General features: G+C 48.6%; 2 protein-coding genes across 2 annotated transcripts in view; both read right to left on the bottom strand.

Annotated features, from left to right (window-relative positions):
- The window catches only part of LOC149431407 (zinc transporter ZIP4-like), a 59,832-nt gene that overhangs the window by 37,975 nt on the left and 1,590 nt on the right, over positions 1–20,267 (bottom strand). The gene's annotated exons all lie outside the window — the stretch shown is intronic.
- LOC149431408 (uncharacterized) lies at positions 8,543–10,720 on the bottom strand. The gene has a single exon (XM_089665627.1). The coding sequence runs from the start codon at positions 10,718–10,720 to the stop codon at positions 8,543–8,545; it is 2,178 nt and encodes a 725-aa protein (XP_089521753.1).

The following is a 20,267-nucleotide window of genomic DNA, read 5'->3' on the forward strand; positions in this document are numbered from 1 at the left end:
GTGGCGATGGAGACAGCAGCAATGGGAGGCCGTACAGGGACCCATGACAGACTCTGGACCTGGCAGCAGCATGAGGAGGCGGTATATAGGGGCCTATGGCAGATTAGGGGCCTGGCAGCAGCTATGGGAGGCCCTTAATCTGCCAGCACCCTATGTCAAAAAATTCTACACACCAGCAGTGTGTGAGGAGACCTGAAAGTGGCACATGGCAGAGTGTGGTGATGGAGACAGCAGCAATGGGAGGCCGTACAGGGACCCATGACAGACTCTGGACCTGGCAGCAGCATGAGGAGGCGGTATATAGGGGCCTATGGCAGATTAGGGGCCTGGCAGCAGCTATGGGAGGCCCTTAATCTGCCAGCACCCTATGTCAAAAAATTCTACACACCAGCAGTGTGTGAGGAGACCTGAAAGTGGCACATGGCAGAGTGTGGTGATGGAGACAGCAGCAATGGGAGGCCGTACAGGGACCCATGACAGACTCTGGACCTGGCAGCAGCATGAGGAGGCGGTATATAGGGGCCTATGGCAGATTAGGGGCCTGGCAGCAGCTATGGGAGGCCCTTAATCTGCCAGCACCCTATGTCAAAAAATTCTACACACCAGCAGTGTGTGAGGAGACCTGAAAGTGGCACATGGCAGAGTGTGGTGATGGAGACAGCAGCAATGGGAGGCCGTACAGGGACCCATGACAGACTCTGGACCTGGCAGCAGCATGAGGAGGCGGTATATAGGGGCCTATGGCAGATTAGGGGCCTGGCAGCAGCTATGGGAGGCCCTTAATCTGCCAGCACCCTATGTCAAAAAATTCTACACACCAGCAGTGTGAGGAGACCTGAAAGTGGCACATGGCATGAGAGACTCTGGACCTGGCAGCAGCATGAGGAAGCGGTATATAGGGGCCTATGGCAGATTAGGGGCCTGGCAGCAGCAATGGGAGGCCCATAATCTGCCAGCACCCTATGTCAAAAAATTCTACACACCAGCAGTGTGTGAGGAGACCTGAAAGTGGCACATGGCAGAGTGTGGCGATGGAGACAGCAGCAATGGGAGGCCGTACAGGGACCCATGACAGACTCTGGACCTGGCAGCAGCATGAGGAGGCGGTATATAGGGGCCTATGGCAGATTAGGGGCCTGGCAGCAGCTATGGGAGGCCCGTAATCTGCCAGCACCCTATGTCAAAAAATTCTACACACCAGCAGTGTGTGAGGAGACCTGAAAGTGGCACATGGCAGAGTGTGGCGATGGAGACAGCAGCAATGGGAGGCCGTACAGGGACCCATGACAGACTCTGGACCTGGCAGCAGCATGAGGAGGCGGTATATAGGGGCCCATGGCAGATTAGGGGCCTGGCAGCAGCTATGGGAGGCCCTTAATCTGCCAGCACCCTATGTCAAAAAAATTCTACACACCAGCAGTGTGAGGAGACCTGAAAGTGGCACATGGCATGAGAGACTCTGGACCTGGCAGCAGCATGAGGAAGCGGTATATAGGGGCCTATGGCAGATTAGGGGCCTGGCAGCAGCAATGGGAGGCCCATAATCTGCCAGCACCCTATGTCAAAAAATTCTACACACCAGCAGTGTGTGAGGAGACCTGAAAGTGGCACATGGCAGAGTGTGGCGATGGAGACAGCAGCAATGGGAGGCCGTACAGGGACCCATGACAGACTCTGGACCTGGCAGCAGCATGAGGAGGCGGTATATAGGGGCCTATGGCAGATTAGGGGCCTGGCAGCAGCTATGGGAGGCCCGTAATCTGCCAGCACCCTATGTCAAAAAATTCTACACACCAGCAGTGTGTGAGGAGACCTGAAAGTGGCACATGGCAGAGTGTGGCGATGGAGACAGCAGCAATGGGAGGCCGTACAGGGACCCATGACAGACTCTGGACCTGGCAGCAGCATGAGGAGGCGGTATATAGGGGCCCATGGCAGATTAGGGGCCTGGCAGCAGCTATGGGAGGCCCTTAATCTGCCAGCACCCTATGTCAAAAAAATTCTACACACCAGCAGTGTGAGGAGACCTGAAAGTGGCACATGGCATGAGAGACTCTGGACCTGGCAGCAGCATGAGGAAGCGGTATATAGGGGCCTATGGCAGATTAGGGGCCTGGCAGCAGCAATGGGAGGCCCATAATCTGCCAGCACCCTATGTCAAAAAATTCTACACACCAGCAGTGTGTGAGGAGACCTGAAAGTGGCACATGGCAGAGTGTGGCGATGGAGACAGCAGCAATGGGAGGCCGTACAGGGACCCATGACAGACTCTGGACCTGGCAGCAGCATGAGGAGGCGGTATATAGGGGCCCATGGCAGATTAGGGGCCTGGCAGCAGCTATGGGAGGCCCTTAATCTGCCAGCACCCTATGTCAAAAAAATTCTACACACCAGCAGTGTGAGGAGACCTGAAAGTGGCACATGGCATGAGAGACTCTGGACCTGGCAGCAGCATGAGGAGGCGGTATATAGGGGCCCATGGCAGATTAGGGGCCTGGCAGCAGCTATGGGAGGCCCTTAATCTGCCAGCACCCTATGTCAAAAAATTCTACACACCAGCAGTGTGTGAGGAGACCTGAAAGTGGCACATGGCAGAGTGTGGCGATGGAGACAGCAGCAATGGGAGGCCGTACAGGGACCCATGACAGACTCTGGACCTGGCAGCAGCATGAGGAGGCGGTATATAGGGGCCTATGGCAGATTAGGGGCCTGGCAGCAGCTATGGGAGGCCCTTAATCTGCCAGCACCCTATGTCAAAAAATTCTACACACCAGCAGTGTGAGGAGACCTGAAAGTGGCACATGGCAGAGTGTGGCGATGGAGACAGCAGCAATGGGAGGCCGTACAGGGACCCATGACAGACTCTGGACCTGGCAGCAGCATGAGGAGGCGGTATATAGGGGCCTATGGCAGATTAGGGGCCTGGCAGCAGCTATGGGAGGCCCTTAATCTGCCAGCACCCTATGTCAAAAAATTCTACACACCAGCAGTGTGAGGAGACCTGAAAGTGGCACATGGCAGAGTGTGGCGATGGAGACAGCAGCAATGGGAGGCCGTACAGGGACCCATGACAGACTCTGGACCTGGCAGCAGCATGAGGAGGCGGTATATAGGGGCCTATGGCAGATTAGGGGCCTGGCAGCAGCTATGGGAGGCCCGTAATCTGCCAGCACCCTATGTCAAAAAACTGAACACACCAGCAGTGTGTGAGGAGACCTGAAAGTGGCACATGGCAGAGTGTGGCGATGGAGACAGCAGCAATGGGAGGTCTCCCATTGTCCCAACATGGCCCAAATAGTCCCAACATGGGCCCCCTGGCCACGCTTGACTTTCTGGCCACATAGTCGACATACGGCTACGTTTACTTCCTCGGGCGGCTTGACGAAAAATTGCCACACCGCCGAGTAGGAAACTTTGCCCCCGATACTCCTCACTGGCTGACTGCTGCTTCCTCCGTGCACACCGGCACCACTACTGGCCGTGGTGGTAGGCTGCAGTGGAGCTGGTGCTCTACTCCGTGGCCGTTTGGCTCCACTGACACTGCTTCCACTGACACTGCTGCGACCCTCCTGCTGTCTCCTGGGCAACCCACCGACTGTTTCGCTCACTGCCAAGCTGCCACCCTCTTCTCCTGATGATGCGGAAGAAATTGCCTGATGACGACGAGGCTGCCAAGTGCGATCAACCTCCTCATCATCAAGTAGGGTCTCCGCCTCACTACTAGCCCCCTCGGCTGCGTCTGGGTCAGGAGACAGACCTGTCTCTAGACCGGCTACCGGGCCACTCTCCTCGCCACTACTTCTTCGCCTAGCTGCTGAAAAGGCGGATGTCTCCCCCCGTTCCTGACCGCCCTCTGTTAGCTCTTCCTCACTGTACAGTGGGGCTGAGCCCACAGCATGCGATACTTCGCTTGGTGAGGGAACACCAAAGGACAGGGGCAGGTAGAGGACACGTGATTTCAGTGGGCTAGGTCCCGGGCCATGCCAACTAACGGTTGTGTCTGACGTACCCACCGACCGTTGGCTGTAGGTGTCAGAGGTGACCTGGGAAGAGGAAGACGACCGAGCCAACCAATCGACGACGGCAGGGTTGTCGGTGGAGACACGACCGCTGGATGACACCGGGAGCACTGGCCTCTGGCTGCGAATAGTGCTGCCTCGACCCCTTCCTCTGCTGCCACGTCTGCTCGCTCCTAAAACATTGCCTCCTCTGCCACTCCTCTGCATGTTGTCTGACATACTCTTTAATTAAACGATTATGTGTCCCTGAGTAACAATTCTGTGTCCCTGAGTAACAATTCTGTGTCTGTGCGAGTAACAATTCTGTGGCCCTAAGTAACAGTTCTGTGGCCCTCAGTAACAATTCTGTGTCCCTGATTAACGTTTCTGTGGCCCCAAGTAACAGTTCTGTGGCCCTCAGTAACAATTCTGTGTCTGTGCGAGTAACAATTCTGTGGCCCTAAGTAAAGTTTCTGTGGCCCTAAGTAACAATTCTCTGGCACTCAGTAACAATTCTGTCTGTCCCTGAGTAACAATTCTCTGGCACTCAGTAACAATTCTGTCTGTCCCTGAGTAAAAATTCTGTGGCCCTAATTAAAGTTTCTGTGGCCCTAAGTAACAATTCTCTGGCACTCAGTAACAATTCTGTCTGTCCCTGAGTAACAATTCTCTGGCACTCGGTAACAATTCTGTCTGTCCCTGAGTAACAATTCTCTGGCACTCAGTAACAATTCTGTCTGTCCCTGAGTAAAAATTCTCTGGCCCTAAGTAAAGTTTCTGTTGCCCTGAGTAACAATTCTCTGGCACTCCGTAACAATTCTGTCTGTCCCTGAGTAACAATTCTCTGGCACTCAGTAACAATTCTGTCTGTCCCTGAGTAAAAATTCTGTGGCCCTAATTAAAGTTTCTGTGGCCCTAAGTAACAATTCTCTGGCACTCAGTAACAATTCTGTCTGTCCCTGAGTAACAATTCTCTGGCACTCAGTAACAATTCTGTCTGTCCCTGAGTAAAAATTCTGTGGCCCTAAGTAAAGTTTCTGTGGCCCTGAGTAACAATTCTCTGGCACTCGGTAACAATTCTGTCTGTCCCTGAGTAACAATTCTCTGGCACTCAGTAACAATTCTGTCTGTCCCTGAGTAAAAATTCTGTGGCCCTAATTAAAGTTTCTGTGGCCCTAAGTAACAATTCTCTGGCACTCCGTAACAATTCTGTCTGTCCCTGAGTAAAAATTCTGTGGCCCTAAGTAAAGTTTCTGTGGCCCTGAGTAACAATTCTCTGGCACTCCGTAACAATTCTGTCTGTCCCTGAGTAACAATTCTCTGGCACTCAGTAACAATTCTGTCTGTCCCTGAGTAAAAATTCTGTGGCCCTAAGTAAAGTTTCTGTGGCCCTGAGTAACAATTCTCTGGCACTCCGTAACAATTCTGTCTGTCCCTGAGTAACAATTCTCTGGCACTCAGTAACAATTCTGTCTGTCCCTGAGTATGAATTCTGTGGTCCTAACTAGCATTTCTTTGTCCCTAAGTAACAGTTCTGTGGCCCTGAGTAACAATTCTGTGTCTGTGCGAGTAACAATTCTGTGGCCCTAAGTAACAGTTCTGTGGCCCTCAGTAACAGTTCTGTGTCTGTGCGAGTAACAATTCTGTGTCTGTGCGAGTAACAATTCTGTGGCCCTAAGTAACAGTTCTGTGGCCTTCAGTAACAATTCTGTGTCTGTGCGAGTAACAATTCTGTGTCTGTGCGAGTAACAATTCTGTGGCCCTAAGTAAAGTTTCTGTGGCCCTAAGTAACAATTCTCTGGCACTCAGTAACAATTCTGTCTGTCCCTGAGTAACAATTCTCTGGCACTCAGTAACAATTCTGTCTGTCCCTGAGTAAAAATTCTGTGGCCCTAATTAAAGTTTCTGTGGCCCTGAGTAACAATTCTCTGGCACTCAGTAACAATTCTGTCTGTCCCTGAGTAACAATTCTGTGGCCCTAATAACGTTTCTGTGGCCCTAAGTAACAATTCTCTGGCACTGAGTAACAATTCTGTCTGTCCCTGATTATGAATTCTGTGGCCCTAACTAGCGTTTCTTTGTCCCTAAATAACGATTCTGTGGCCCTCATTAACAAGTCTGTGTCCCTGAGTAATGGTTCTCTGTCCCTAAGTAACTTTTCTCTGTCCCCAATTATCGTTTCTGTGGCCCTAACTCTGTCCCTGTCCCTAGTACAGAGTGGTCTGCCTCTGTTCAATAACTGCAGGCAAATGAAGAATTCCAAAATGGCCGCTATTTATAGCTCGACCATTACACAGTGCTGGCTGGCTGGCTGCTGATAGGCTGATGCGATCACATGTAGTTGAGGAATGCATTATGGGTCAGCGCGCCTTGTCTGCGCGCCTTCCCAGACATCCCCGCTCCGTCGCCGCACATGTCAGCCGCCATTTTCTGAAAAATTTCGATTCGCGCGTCCGAATTAGGCTATTTTTCGGATTCGGCACGAATCGAAATTTTTCCGATATTCGACTCGAATTCCACTTCGGATACTTCGATTCGCTCATCTCTAGTCAATAGTTGTTGTTAGGCCTTGGTCCCATGACTGATGGTGGTAGGGTATTGACAGTTTTGATACTGTAGCATGTATTTCTGGGAATCTTTTTCTTTTTGCACTTTGCAAAAGGGAACTGTCTGACTTTTTACCACATATTGAATTTTCTCTCTTATTTCTTGCAGTTGGTGTATCTACTGTTCTTGTTAAACCTTGAGTATCTTCTCCATAGCATGTAGTCACGATAATGTTTTTATTCCACAGTTCTCACCTTCTTTGGATATTCTCCATAAGGGTTCTTGAAGAAGTTGAGCCAGTTGTCACCATTTTGGATGTGGACGTAGTTTTTTTGGGTCTTGAGCCAATGTGCCATATCTCCAAGAAAGAGTTTTCATGAGGAACATCTTTGAGTTCTTGAAGGCTGCTGGAGATGCTGCTTTGTTCTGCTTTTCTAAGAATGTATATACTGTATGGTTTCTATATGATGCCATAGTCTATCCTCGGAACCGTTTTTGGTTGGGGGCTGGCCATAAAGTATTTCTTAATGTCTTGCATCTTCCATTAAACCATTTATCGAATGGTATCCTCTTGTTGATCTTTTTCAGTCCAGATGTTTCTTCCATAGCGTTCAATATTTTCTCATGGTCCTTCAATGCTTAATTCACACTTTGTGGGTTAGTCCATGTGTGTTGTGGAGGTTTTTAAGCAGTCCTTCTATTATTTGCTCCTTTTCAGTGTGTTAAAAACACCACTGAATGGTTTTTGTTATATCTATTCAATAACTGCAAAAAAATTGGTTCATAGCAGTAGGCTGCAAATCCCAATATCTATGTGTTCCCATCAGAGGTTACGCAGTTTCCTTTGTCTGTTGTGCCATTGAGGTCTACATGGATGAGTCCAGGGATTGAAGGGGGGATGGTCTCTTTTGGTGGGATCCCATATCTGTCTGTCATAAGTCTGGTGACTCTGATGACGCAATACACTCACCGGTCACTTTATTAGGTCCACCTTGCTAGTACCGGGTTGGACCTCCTTTTGCCTTCAGAACTGCCTTCATTCTTCATGGCATAGATTCAACAAGGTATTGGAAACATTCCTCAGAGATTTTGGGCCATATTGACATGAGTTACTGTTGCCTTTCTATCATCTGGGAACAGTCTGCCCATTCCCCTCTGACCTCTGACATCAACAAGGCATTTTCCTCCACATAGCTGCTGCTCGCTGGATATTTTCTCTTTTTTGGACCATTCTCTGTAACCCCTAGAGATGGTTGTGCCTGAAAATCCCAGTAGATCTGCAGTTATTGAAATACTCAGACCAGCCCATCTGGCACCAACAACCATGTCATGTTCAAAGTCACTTAAATCCCCTTTCTTCCACATTCTGATGTTCGGTTTGAACTTTAGCAAGTCGTCTTCATCACCTCTAGATGCCTAAATGCATTGAGTTGCTGCCATGTGATTGGCTGATTAGAAATTTGTGTTACCAAGCGATTGAACAGGTGGACCTAATAAAGTGGCTGCTGAGTGTATATGATCCACGTATGTAAATGTCAGACTGTTTTCATAAACTACATTTCATGGAACAAACCAGATTCTGGTTGGTGACTTCCGGATTATAGGTGCTTTTTCAGTCCAGGAAGTTTTATTGCCTAAAAACTCCATATATGTTTTTATGTGCCTGGAAACATGTTATTCAAATAATAAACACAACTCCTGAGCCTATATCCTTTATTACTGAATTATTGGAAAGGGTAGGGTTGTGTGTAAAATATTTGGTTTGGGTGTAATGCGTGCTCTGGGTGTACCGAGCTATCCTGGTGTAATGTGTGATCTGAGTGTAATGAGCTATCCGGGTGTAATGTGTGATCTGAGTGTAATGAGCGATCTGGGTGTAATGTGTGATCTGAGTGTAATGAGCTATCTGGGTGTAATGTGTGATCTGAGTGTAATGAGCTATCTGGGTGTAATGTGTGATCAGAGTGTAATGAGCGATCTGGGTGTAATGAGTGATCTTAGTGTAATGTGTGTGCTGGGTGTAATGAGCGATCTGGGTGTAATGTGTGATCTGAGTGTAATGAGCTATCTGGGTGTAATGTTTGATCTGAGTGTAATGAGTAATCTGAGTGCAATGAGCCATCTGGGTGTAATGTGTGATCTGAGTGTAATGAGCCATCTGGGTGTAATGTATGATCTGAGTGTAATGAGCCATCTGGGTGTAATGTGTGATCTGAGTGTAGTGAGCTGTCTGCGTGTAATGTGTGATCTGAGTGTAATGAACTATCTGGGTGTAATGTGTGATCTGAGTGTAATGGGCCATCTGGGTGTAATGTGTGATTTGAGTGTAATGGGCCATCTGGGTGTAATGTGTGATCTGAGTGTAATGAGCCGTCCGGGTGTAATGTGTGATCTGAGTGTAATGAGCCGTCTGGGTGTAATGTGTAATCTGAGTGTAATGAACCATCTGGGTGTAATGTGTGATCTGAGTGTAATGAGCCGTCCGGGTGTAATGTGTAATCTGAGTGTAATGAACTATCTGGGTGTAATGTGTGATCTGAGTGTAATGAGCCGTCCGGGTGTAATGTGTAATCTGAGTGTAATGAACTATCTGGGTGTAATGTGTGATCTGAGTGTAATGAACTATCTGGGTGTAATGTGTGATCTGAGTGTAATGAACTATCTGGGTGTAATGTGTGATCTGAGTGTAATGAACTATCTGGGTGTAATGTGTGATCTGAGTGTAATGAACTATCTGGGTGTAATGTGTGATCTGAGTGTAATGAACTATCTGGGTGTAATGTGTGATCTGAGTGTAATGAGCTGTCTGGGTGTAATGTGTGATCTGAGTGTAATGAGCTGTCCGGGTGTAATGTGTGATCTGAGTGTAATGAGCTGTCCGGGTGTAATGTGTGATCTGAGTGGAATGAGCCGTCCGGGTGTAATGTGTGATCTGAGTGTAATGAACTATCTGGGTGTAATGTGTGATCTGAGTGTAATGAGCTGTCCGGGTGTAATGTGTGATCTGAGTGTAATGAGCTGTCCGGGTGTAATGTGTGATCTGAGTGTAATGAGCTGTCCGGGTGTAATGTGTGATCTGAGTGTAATGAACTATCCGGGTGTAATGTGTGATCTGAGTGTAATGAACTATCTGGGTGTAATGTGTGATCTGAGTGTAATGAACTATCTGGGTGTAATGTGTGATCTGAGTGTAATGAACTATCTGGGTATAATGTGTGATCTGAGTGTAATGAGCCGTCCGGGTGTAATGTGTGATCTGAGTGTAATGAGCCGTCCGGGTGTAATGTGTGATCTGAGTGTAATGGGCCATCTGGGTGTAATGTGTGATCTGAGTGTAATGAGCCGTCTGGGTGTAATGTGTGATCTGAGTGTAATGAGCCGCCTGGGTGTAATGTGTGATCTGAGTGTAATGAGCCGCCTGGGTGTAATGTGTGATCTGAGTGTAATGAGCTGTCTGGGTGTAATGTGTGATCTGAGTGTAATGAGCTGTCCGGGTGTAATGTGTGATCTGAGTGTAATGAGCCGTCTGGGTGTAATGTGTGATCTGAGTGTAATGAGCCGTCCGGGTGTAATGTGTGATCTGAGTGTAATGAGCCGTCTGGGTGTAATGTGTGATCTGAGTGTAATGAACTATCTGGGTGTAATGTGTGATCTGAGTGTAATGAGCTGTCTGGGTGTAATGTGTGATCTGAGTGTAATGAGCCGCCTGGGTGTAATGTGTGATCTGAGTGTAATGAGCCGTCCGGGTGTAATGTGTGATCTGAGTGTAATGAGCTGTCTGGGTGTAATGTGTGATCTGAGTGTAATGAGCCGCCTGGGTGTAATGTGTGATCTGAGTGTAATGAGCTGTCTGGGTGTAATGTGTGATCTGAGTGTAATGAGCCGTCCGGGTGTAATGTGTGATCTGAGTGTAATGAGCCGTCTGGGTGTAATGTGTGATCTGAGTGTAATGAGCTGTCTGGGTGTAATGTGTGATCTGAGTGTAATGAGCCGTCCGGGTGTAATGTGTGATCTGAGTGTAATGAGCTGTCCGGGTGTAATGTGTGATCTGAGTGTAATGAGCCGTCCGGGTGTAATGTGTGATCTGAGTGTAATGAGCTGTCTGGGTGTAATGTGTGATCTGAGTGTAATGAGCTGTCTGGGTATAATATTGTAGTAATAAAATTAATATTCATTTCACATCAGACTATAAGCTTGAACTGCACTGAAACCAAAAATAGAATTCCACGAATAGTTTGTCTGCTACAGAGATACATAATTAGCAGTTGCTTTGACCAATCAGTGATATATCAAGCTCTGGAGCGCCTTCAAAAATGTGGACTGTACAGTGCACTGAGGAGCAGCACCAAGTTTTTGATCTGAGCAGCGTGTGAGCAGCTCACCATTCCTGGCTGGGGTCCTGAGATGGAACATCAACCATCATACTGACCTACAAACTCCATGTGAGGTGGCCATGAGAATCTGGAAGATTGGGCTAGTACAAGGAGAGACCGCTATTTCTGTGACAGGTCATCATCTCTGATTGTTCATTATTATTCATTGCGTCACATTTAGAGGATTACATTGAACCCGCGCGGGAACATTACTATAGAATTAGGACAGGCGTTGTCAGACTATTTATATCCTTGGCCATACATCACAGACATACGATCGTCCTATTTCCCAGCCTTCTGATTGCAGCAGACATATTACATTTCACTCTTCCCCATCCAGTCAGTCAGGATTACCCTGTTCTCAGATTCCATTTCTAGAACTGATTTCCACCCTTCCCACATGACGCAGAAACCACACAGTCACCATGTACCTCCTGTACAGGACAGCGGGAGTGTGTCCTGGATAACAGGTCCAAGTCCCCGATATTCAGGTTGTAGAGACATTGCTGTACTCAGCAGGGGCGGACTGACCATTTGGAAACTCGGGCACTGCCCGAGGGCCCGGGGTCAGTAGGGGGCCCCATGAGATGCCCCTGGTACCTTTTTCATAGGCTTTTTTGAGTTTGGCCAAGGACACAGGGGCCCCATGATCTCCTATTGCCCGGGGCCCCCATGAGTTGTCAGTCCACCCCTGGTACTCAGGGGTTCTCCCCCATGCAGGGCGCGGTGTCCCGGGTTAGGGTTGCCTGGAGAGGACTGATTTCCAGTATGCTCTGGATTGCTAATTTGCTATTAGGGACCCGGGATTTCGGAGGTTGAAAGAGACTTGGGTGGGAAGAACCTCCAAACCCTGACTACCAGGACTTTGGTCCCGAAGGGGGTAAATTCCAGGTGAGGGAGGCATGAAAGGCATCAGAGGGAAATCAGCACCTTTGTCAGGAAGTATGTCCTGGATAACAGGTCCAAGTCCCCGATATTCAGGATGTAGAGACATTGGTGTGCTCAGGGGTTCTCACCCATGTAGGGCGAGGTGTCCCGGGTTAGGGTTGCCTGGAGAGGACTGATTCCCACTATTCTCTGGATTGCTAAATTGCTATTAGGGACCCGGGATTTCGGAGGTTGAAAGAGACTTGGGTGGGAAGAGCCTCCAAACCCTGACTACCAGGACTTTGGTCCCGAAGGGGGTAAATTCCAGGTGAGGGAGGCATGAAAGGCATCAGAGGGAAATCAGCACCTTTGTCAGGGAAGTGAGTGAAAGAGACTCACAAGCTGTGTGGCAAGTGAGAGCTCTCGGGCAAGGTGAGACGAGGGCTGCTAACCCCCCATGTGGTCTGCTGGCACCCTTACTATGGAGGAGCCCAACCCTTGTTTGGGACCGATGATTAGCGTTGAGCTTGTGGTTCAGTTTTCTGACACCAGGATTTGGACTGTTTATTGACTTTGGCTTTAGTTAGCCAACTTTTGATTCAAATAAACAAACTGTTCAGCTTTCACCAAACTGGCTGTCAGTGATTTAGAGCTACCCCAGATCACACCCTAAAGACCCCAGATCACACCCTAAAGACCCCAGATCACACCCTAAAGACACCACCCAGAGTCACTGTATACCAGGCCTGGACTGGCCATAGGGCACACCGGGCTTTTGCCCAGAGGGCAGGGGCCACAGAGCCGATGGCCTAAGAAGAGTGGCCTGTTGATGTCTGAGCCTCACAGCGGGAGGTAAGTGCTGCCCGTGGTCTGGACAGGGCTAACACAGACCGCAGCCACCGCTCACCTCCCACTATGCTGGGCTGAGACGGCTCTAGTGACAAGCAGGACTGCCTGACAGCAGATTGGCTGCAATGCTGTGACCACTGATTGGCTATAGGCTGCTGAATCCAAGCAGAGGGAAAGAGCATAGTAAGAGGATGGTACAGGTACTGGAGTGGGTTACACCATGTCCTCTGCCCGACCTGACCTTTGGCTTGTATCATGGTTATCCTTGTCCTCTGCCTGACCTGACCTCTGGCTTGTATTATGGTTATCCTTGTCCTCTGCCCGACCTGACCTCTGGTTTGTATCATGGTTATTCTTGTCAGCTGCCCAACCTGACCTTTGGCTTGTATTATGGTTATCCTTGTCAGCTGCCTGACCTCTGGCTTGTATCTGGTTATCCTTGTCCTCTGCCTGACCTGACCTCTGGCTTGTATCATGGTTATCCTTGTCCGCGACCTGACCTGACCTCTGGCTTGTATTATGGTTATCCTTGTCTGCAGCCTGACCTGACCTCTGGCTTGTATCATGGTTATCCTTGTCCGCAGCCTGACCTGACCTCTGGCTTGTATTATGGTTATCCTTGTCCACTGCCTGACCTGACCTCTGGCTTGTATTATGGTTATCCTTGTCTGCAGCCTGACCTTCCCTCTGGCTTGTATTGTGGTTATCCTTGTCTGCTGCCTGACCTGACCTCTGGCTTGTATTGCGGTTATCCTTGTCTGCTGCCTGACCTGACCTCTGGCTTGTATTGCGGTTATCCTTGTCCGCTGCCTGACCTGACCTCTGGCTTGTATTGTGGTTATCCTTGTCCGCAGCCTGACCTGACCTCTGGCTTGTATTATGGTTATCCTTGTCCACTGCCTGACCTCTGGCTTGTATTATGGTTATCCTTGTCCGCTGCCTGACCTGACCTCTGGCTTGTATTATGGTTATCCTTGTCCACTGCCTGACCTCTGGCTTGTATTATGGTTATCCTTGTCAGCTGCCTGACCTGACCTCTGGCTTGTATTATGGTTATCCTTGTCAGCTGCCTGACCTGACCTCTGGCTTGTATTATGGTTATCCATGTCAGCTGCCTGACCTGACCTCTGGTTTGTATCATGGTTATCCTTGTCAGCTGCCTGACCTGACCTCTGGCTTGTATTATGGTTATCCATGTCAGCTGCCTGACCTGACCTCTGGTTTGTATCATGGTTATCCTTGTCAGCTGCCTGATCTGCCCTCTGGCTTGTATCGTAGTTATCCTTGTCAGCTGCCTGACCTGACCTCTGGCTTGTATTATGGTTATCCTTGTCAGCTGCCTGACCTGACCTCTGGCTTGTATTATGGTTATCCATGTCAGCTGCCTGACCTGACCTCTGGTTTGTATCATGGTTATCCTTGTCAGCTGTCTGATCTGCCCTCTGGCTTGTATCGTAGTTATCCTTGTCCGCTGCCTGCCCTGACCTCTGGCTTGTATTATGGTTATCCCTGTCTGATGCCTGACCTGACCTCTGGCTTGTATTATGGTTATCCCTGTCTGATGCCTGACCTCTGGTGTTTTCATGGTCATCCCTGTGTGATGCCTGCCCTGACCTCTGGCTTGTATCCTGACCACCTGTAACTGTACCCACCCTGACCTATGAACTGTATCTGGTAGCCTATTCCATTCCACTGTCACAAATTATTTATGTGCTCCAGGTCTAATTTCTGGTGTTTTCTGACTTGTGGTCCTTGGTGCTTAGAGAAGGACAAACCCAAGGCTCATGACCTAAGGTCAGTACACAGCTACGTCCAAACCCCCAGGAGGGGGTCCCTAATGAATACAGGATGGCTCATAGACTCAATGCCCTGGGGGATTCCCCATCACCTGATCTCACAGGGGACCATATTCATACTTTAGAGAGTTCTGATCTGTTCCAATGTGATCCTGATCAACTTCCCAGCTCTTACCTCTTCCAGTATGGTTCGTCCTCCGTAGCTCCAGTCTCCAGGTCTAACTTGTGACGTGGTGCCTTTCCACTTCTCAGGTATGCCTACTGACTTTCATTAATTATCCTATACAGTATAGCCGACGGGTCCAAATCAATGGAGTCACCACTCTGGATCCCAACACCTAACCAGGAGAGATTGTCCCCCCAAAAAATTTGGAACCCAACAGCTGACCATGTGAGGTAATCTTTAAATCCCAAATTTTGGATCCCAGTACCTGACCATGTGAGATGATTCCCAAACCCCAAATTCTGGATGCCAACACTTGAACAGGCAAGGTGATCTCCAAACCCCAAATTCTGGATGCCAACACTCTAGCAGGTGAGATGATCTCCAAACCCCAAATTCTGGATCCCAACACTTTAGCAGGTGAGATGATCTCCAAACCCCAAATTCTAGATGTCAGCACCCAACCATGAATGATTATTCCCAAACCCTGAATTCTGCATCTCAACATCTGACAATGTGAGGTGATCCTCAGGCTCAAAGTCCTGGATCCCAGCACCTCAGCAGGTGAGGTGAATCTCAAACCTCGAATTTTGGATCCCAACACCTGACCATTTGAGATGATTCCCAAACCACAAATTCTTGATCCCAGCGTCTGACCATGTAAAATGATTCCCAAACCTCGAATTTTGGATCTCAGCGTCTGACCATGTGAGATGATCCCCGAACTCAAAATCCTGAATCCCAGCACCCCAGCAGGGGAGATGATTCCTAAACCTTGAATTTTGGATCCCAGCGTCTGACCATGTGAGATGATCCCCGAACTCAAAATCCTGAATCCCAGAACCCCAGCAGGTGAGATGATTCCTAAACCTTGAATTTTGGATCCCAGCGTCTGACCATGTGAGATGATCCCCAAGCTCAAAATCCTGAATCCCAGCAGGTGAGATGATTCCTAAACCTTGAATTCTTGATCCCAACACCTGACTATGTGAGATGGCCCTCAAATCCCTAATTCCAGATCTCACCACCTGAGCAGGTGAGATGTGTCTGAACGGCATTCCTGTGAATTAGAATTTCGCTGGGATTATGTAGAAAGCCGGAAAATTTACAGATGATGCCCATTATTATCATCAATAATTCTCTCAATGTCACCAACCAGTACAGGCTTTCTGCCCAACGCCAGAACTATCATCAAATGTCCTCATAGTCGTAATTGTGGTCAATATTGGGCCATTGCAGGGGGAGGACAGAGGGGACGGCGCGGCTGGTCCTCCCTTCCATTGGTGGATATGGCTTGTTGCTGTGTAATGGTCCCTTTGTCAGAGACTGAAGAAGAATACATATGAGGGCGGAGACTGGGAGTCATTTGTTAATAAAGGTGGAGTGACCTGAAGAGGCCCCAGGGAGGAGGAAGAACCTTGGCGATGGCGGTGACCTTTGCAGCCTGTCTGCGGTTATACGAGAGGATGGAAGAAGAGAAGACGGGTAATCACCGGGAGAATTATATCATCCGCAACACATATGTAATTATGTAAGTACCGTGATTGTGATAATTATGGGGTCCCCACATACACAGGTCGTCACGCAATATTTCACACCTGCAGACCGTAAATAACTGACATAATACTGACATTGTTACATAGTTAGTCTGGCTGAAAAAAAGACAAAAGTCCATCCAGTTCAACCATAGAAACGGGGATGGAATTATTATAGGGTGAGGAGTCTGAAATGGAATTATTATGGGGTGAGGGGTCTGAAATGGAATTATTATGGGGTGAGGGGTCTGGGATGGAATTATTATGGGGTGAGGGGTCTAGGATGGAATTATTATAGGGTGAGGGGTCCGGGATGTAATTAATATAGGGTGAGGGGTCTAGGATGGAATTATTATAGAGTGAGGGGTCTGGGATGGAATTATTATAGAGTGAGGGGTCTGAAATGGAATTATTATGGGGTGAGGGGTCTGAAATGGAATTATTATGGGGTGAGGGGTCTGGGATGGAATTATTATAGAGTGAGGGGTCTGAAATGGAATTATTATGGGGTGAGGGGTCTGGGATGGAATTATTATGGGGTGAGGGGTCTAGGATGGAATTATTATAGGGTGAGGGGTCCGGGATGTAATTAATATAGGGTGAGGGGTCTAGGATGGAATTATTATAGAGTGAGGGGTCTGGGATGGAATTATTATAGAGTGAGGGGTCTGGGATGGAATTATTATGGGGTGAGGGGTCTAGGATGGAATTATTATAGGGTGAGGGGTCTGAAATGGAATTATTATGGGGTGAGGGGTCTGGGATGGAATAATTATGGGTTGAGAGGTCTGGGATGGAATTATTATAGGGCGAGGGGTCTGGGATGGAATTATTATGGGGTGAGGGGTCTGGGATGGAATTATTATAGGGTGAGAGGTCTGGGATGGAAATATTATAGGGTGAGGGGTCTGGGATGGAATTATTATGGGGTGAGGGGTCTGGGATGGAATTATTATAGGGTGAGGGGTCTAGGATGGAATTATTATGGGGTGAGGGGTCTAGGATGGAATTATTATAGGGTGAGGGGTCTGGGATGGAATTATAGGGTGAGGGGTCTGGGATGGAATTATTATAGGGAGAGGGGTCTAGGATGGAATTATTATAGGGAGAGGGGTCTAGGATGGAATTATTATAGGGTGAGGGGTCTGGGATGGAATTATAGGGTGAGGGGTCTGGGATGGAATTATTATGGGGTGAGAGGTCTGGGATGGAAATATTATAGGGTGAGGGGTCTGGGATGGAATTATTATGGGGTGAGGGGTCTAGGATGGAATTATTATAGGGTGAGGGGTCCGGGATGTAATTAATATAGGGTGAGGGGTCTAGGATGGAATTATTATGGGGTGAGGGGTCTGGGATGGAATTATTATGGGGTGAGGGGTCTAGGATGGAATTATTATGGGGTGAGGGGTCTGGGATGGAATTATTATAGGATGAGGGGTCTGGGATGGAATTATTATAGGGTGAGAGGTCTGGGATGGAAATATTATAGGGTGAGGGGTCTGGAATAGAATTATTATGGGGTGAGGGGTCTGGGATGGAATTAATATAGGGTGAGGGGTCTAGGATGGAATTATTATAGGGTGAGGGGTCTGGGATGGAATTATAGGGTGAGGGGTCTGGGATGGAATTATTATGGGGTGAGAGGTCCGGGACCAGTGGTGTATTCAGGTTTTGTGCTGCCCTAGGCAACACAAAAATCGTCTGCCCCCACGGACACCGATCAACACAACCCCCCCTTCCCTCTCCTGCGGAGAGAGCCTGACATTGACCAACAACACCCCTGCCCCCCACCTGGGAGAGCCTCCCCCCCCCCGGTGATAGAGAGCCGCTCATCTTCACAGCTCTGGACATCCCCGGGAACGAGAGTCAGGCTCTACATCCACCATGAAGCAGGATCCCACCTGTTCCCATGGCGTGCGTGTCTCTTCTTTCATTCCTTCTTCTGGGGGGAGGTGCTGCCCCCCAAAAAAATACCACCCTAGGCAAGTGCCTTGTTTGCTTTGTGGTAAATACGACCCTGGCCAGGATATGAGGATCGGGGCCAAAGTCAGGGGCCACAACCAGCAGCAGCAGCAGCTTCCTTCTCATAACCCGTCCAGGAGACTCTGCCACGCCTTCTAATGAAATATGTTGTAATTGTCCGAAGTCGGCCGAGAGTCTCCGGATTACATAATCCACAAAGTACACAAAGTGCTCGACACCCATAATCCCCGAAACAAAGCGATCGTTCTGCATCGAACACCCTAATTCCTGAGACAACAATCACAGGAGGAAGAACATGGCAGAGAAAACACATTGTAACCAAGGAGAGCGGAGAACGGCCAATCAGAGAACGAGGACATAAATGTCAGATCATAGGACATCCCAACCGATAGTAACTCGATAATGACACCCCTCACCCCATAATAATTTCATCCCAGACCCCTCACCCCATAATAATTTCATCCCAGACCCCTCACCCCATAATAATTCCATCCCAGACCCCTCACCCCATAATAATTATACCCCAGACCCCTCACCCTATAATAATTCCATCCCAGACCCCTCACCCTATAATAATTCTATCCCAGACCCCTCACCCCATAATAATTCCATCCCAGACCCCTCACCCCATAATTCCATCCCAGACCCCTCACCCCATAATAATTCTATCCCAGACCTCTCACCCCATAATAATTCCATCCCAGACCTCTCACCCCATAATAATTCCATCCCAGACCTCTCACCCCATAATAATTCCATCCCAGACCCCTCACCCCATAATTCCATCCCAGACCCCTCACCCCATAATAATTCTATCCCAGACCCCTCACCCCATAATAATTCCATTCCAGACCCCTCACCCCATAATAATTCCATTCCAGACCCCTCACCCCATAATAATTCCATTCCAGACCTCTCACCCCATAATAATTCCATCCCAGACCCCTCACCCCATAATAATTCCATCCCAGACCCCTCACCCCATAATAATTCTATCCCAGATCCCTCACCCCATAATAATTCCATCCCAGACCTCTCACCCCATAATAATTCCATCCCAGACCCCTCACCCCATAATAATTCCATCCCAGACCCCTCACCCCATAATAATTCCATCCCAGACCTCTCACCCTATAATAATTCCATCCCAGACCTCTCACCCTATAATAATTCCATCCCAGACCTCTCACCCCATAATAATTCTATCATAGACCTCTCACCCTATAATAATTCTATTCCAGACCTCTCACCCCATAATAATTCCATCCCAGACCTCTCACCCTATATTAATTCTATCCCACACCCCTCACCCCATAATAATACTATCCCAGACCCCTCACCCTATAACAATTCCATCCCAGACCCCTCACCCCATAATAATTCCATCCCAGGCCTCTCACCCTATAATAATTCTATTCCAGACCCCTCACCCCATAATAATTCCATCCCAGACCCCTCACCCTCTAATAATTCCATCCCAGACCTCTCACCCTATAATAATTCCATCCCAGACCCCTCACCCCATAATAATTCCATCCCAGACCCCTCACCCCATAATAATTCCATCCCAGGCCTCTCACCCTATAATAATTCCATCCCGGACCTCTCACCCTATAATAATTCTATTCCAGACCCCTCACCCTATAATAATTTCATCCCAGACCCCTCACCCTATATTAATTCTATCCCACACCCCTCACCCCATAATAATTCCATCTCAGACCCCTCACCCTATAATAATTCTATCCCAGACCCCTCACCCCATAATAATACTATCCCAGACCCCTCACCCCATAATAATTCTATCCCAGACCCCTCACCCCATAATAATTCCATCCCAGACCTCTCACCCCATAATAATTCTACCCAGACCTCTCACCCTATAATAATACTATCCCAGACCTCTCACCCCATAATAATTCTACCCCAGACCCCTCACCCCATAATAATTCCATCCCAGACCCCTCACCCCATAATAATTCCATCCCAGGCCTCTCACCCTATAATAATTCCATCCCAGACCCCTCACCCTATAATAATTCCATCCCAGACCCCTCACCCAAAAATAATTCCATCCCGGACCCCTCACCCCATAATAATTCTACCCCAGACCTCTCACCCCAAAATAATTCCATCCCGGACCTCTCACCCTA

Source organism: Staurois parvus, unplaced genomic scaffold, assembly GCF_062004578.1.
Source record: "Staurois parvus isolate SC_StPar_1 unplaced genomic scaffold, SC_StPar_1.0 ptg002278l, whole genome shotgun sequence".
Classification (NCBI taxonomy): Eukaryota; Metazoa; Chordata; class Amphibia; order Anura; family Ranidae; genus Staurois; species Staurois parvus.

What these genes read in the sequence shown, in the direction of transcription:
- LOC149431408 (XM_089665627.1), bottom strand. Translation starts at nt 10,720, where the DNA reads ATGAATATTAATTTTATTACTACAATATTATACCCAGACAGCTCATTA.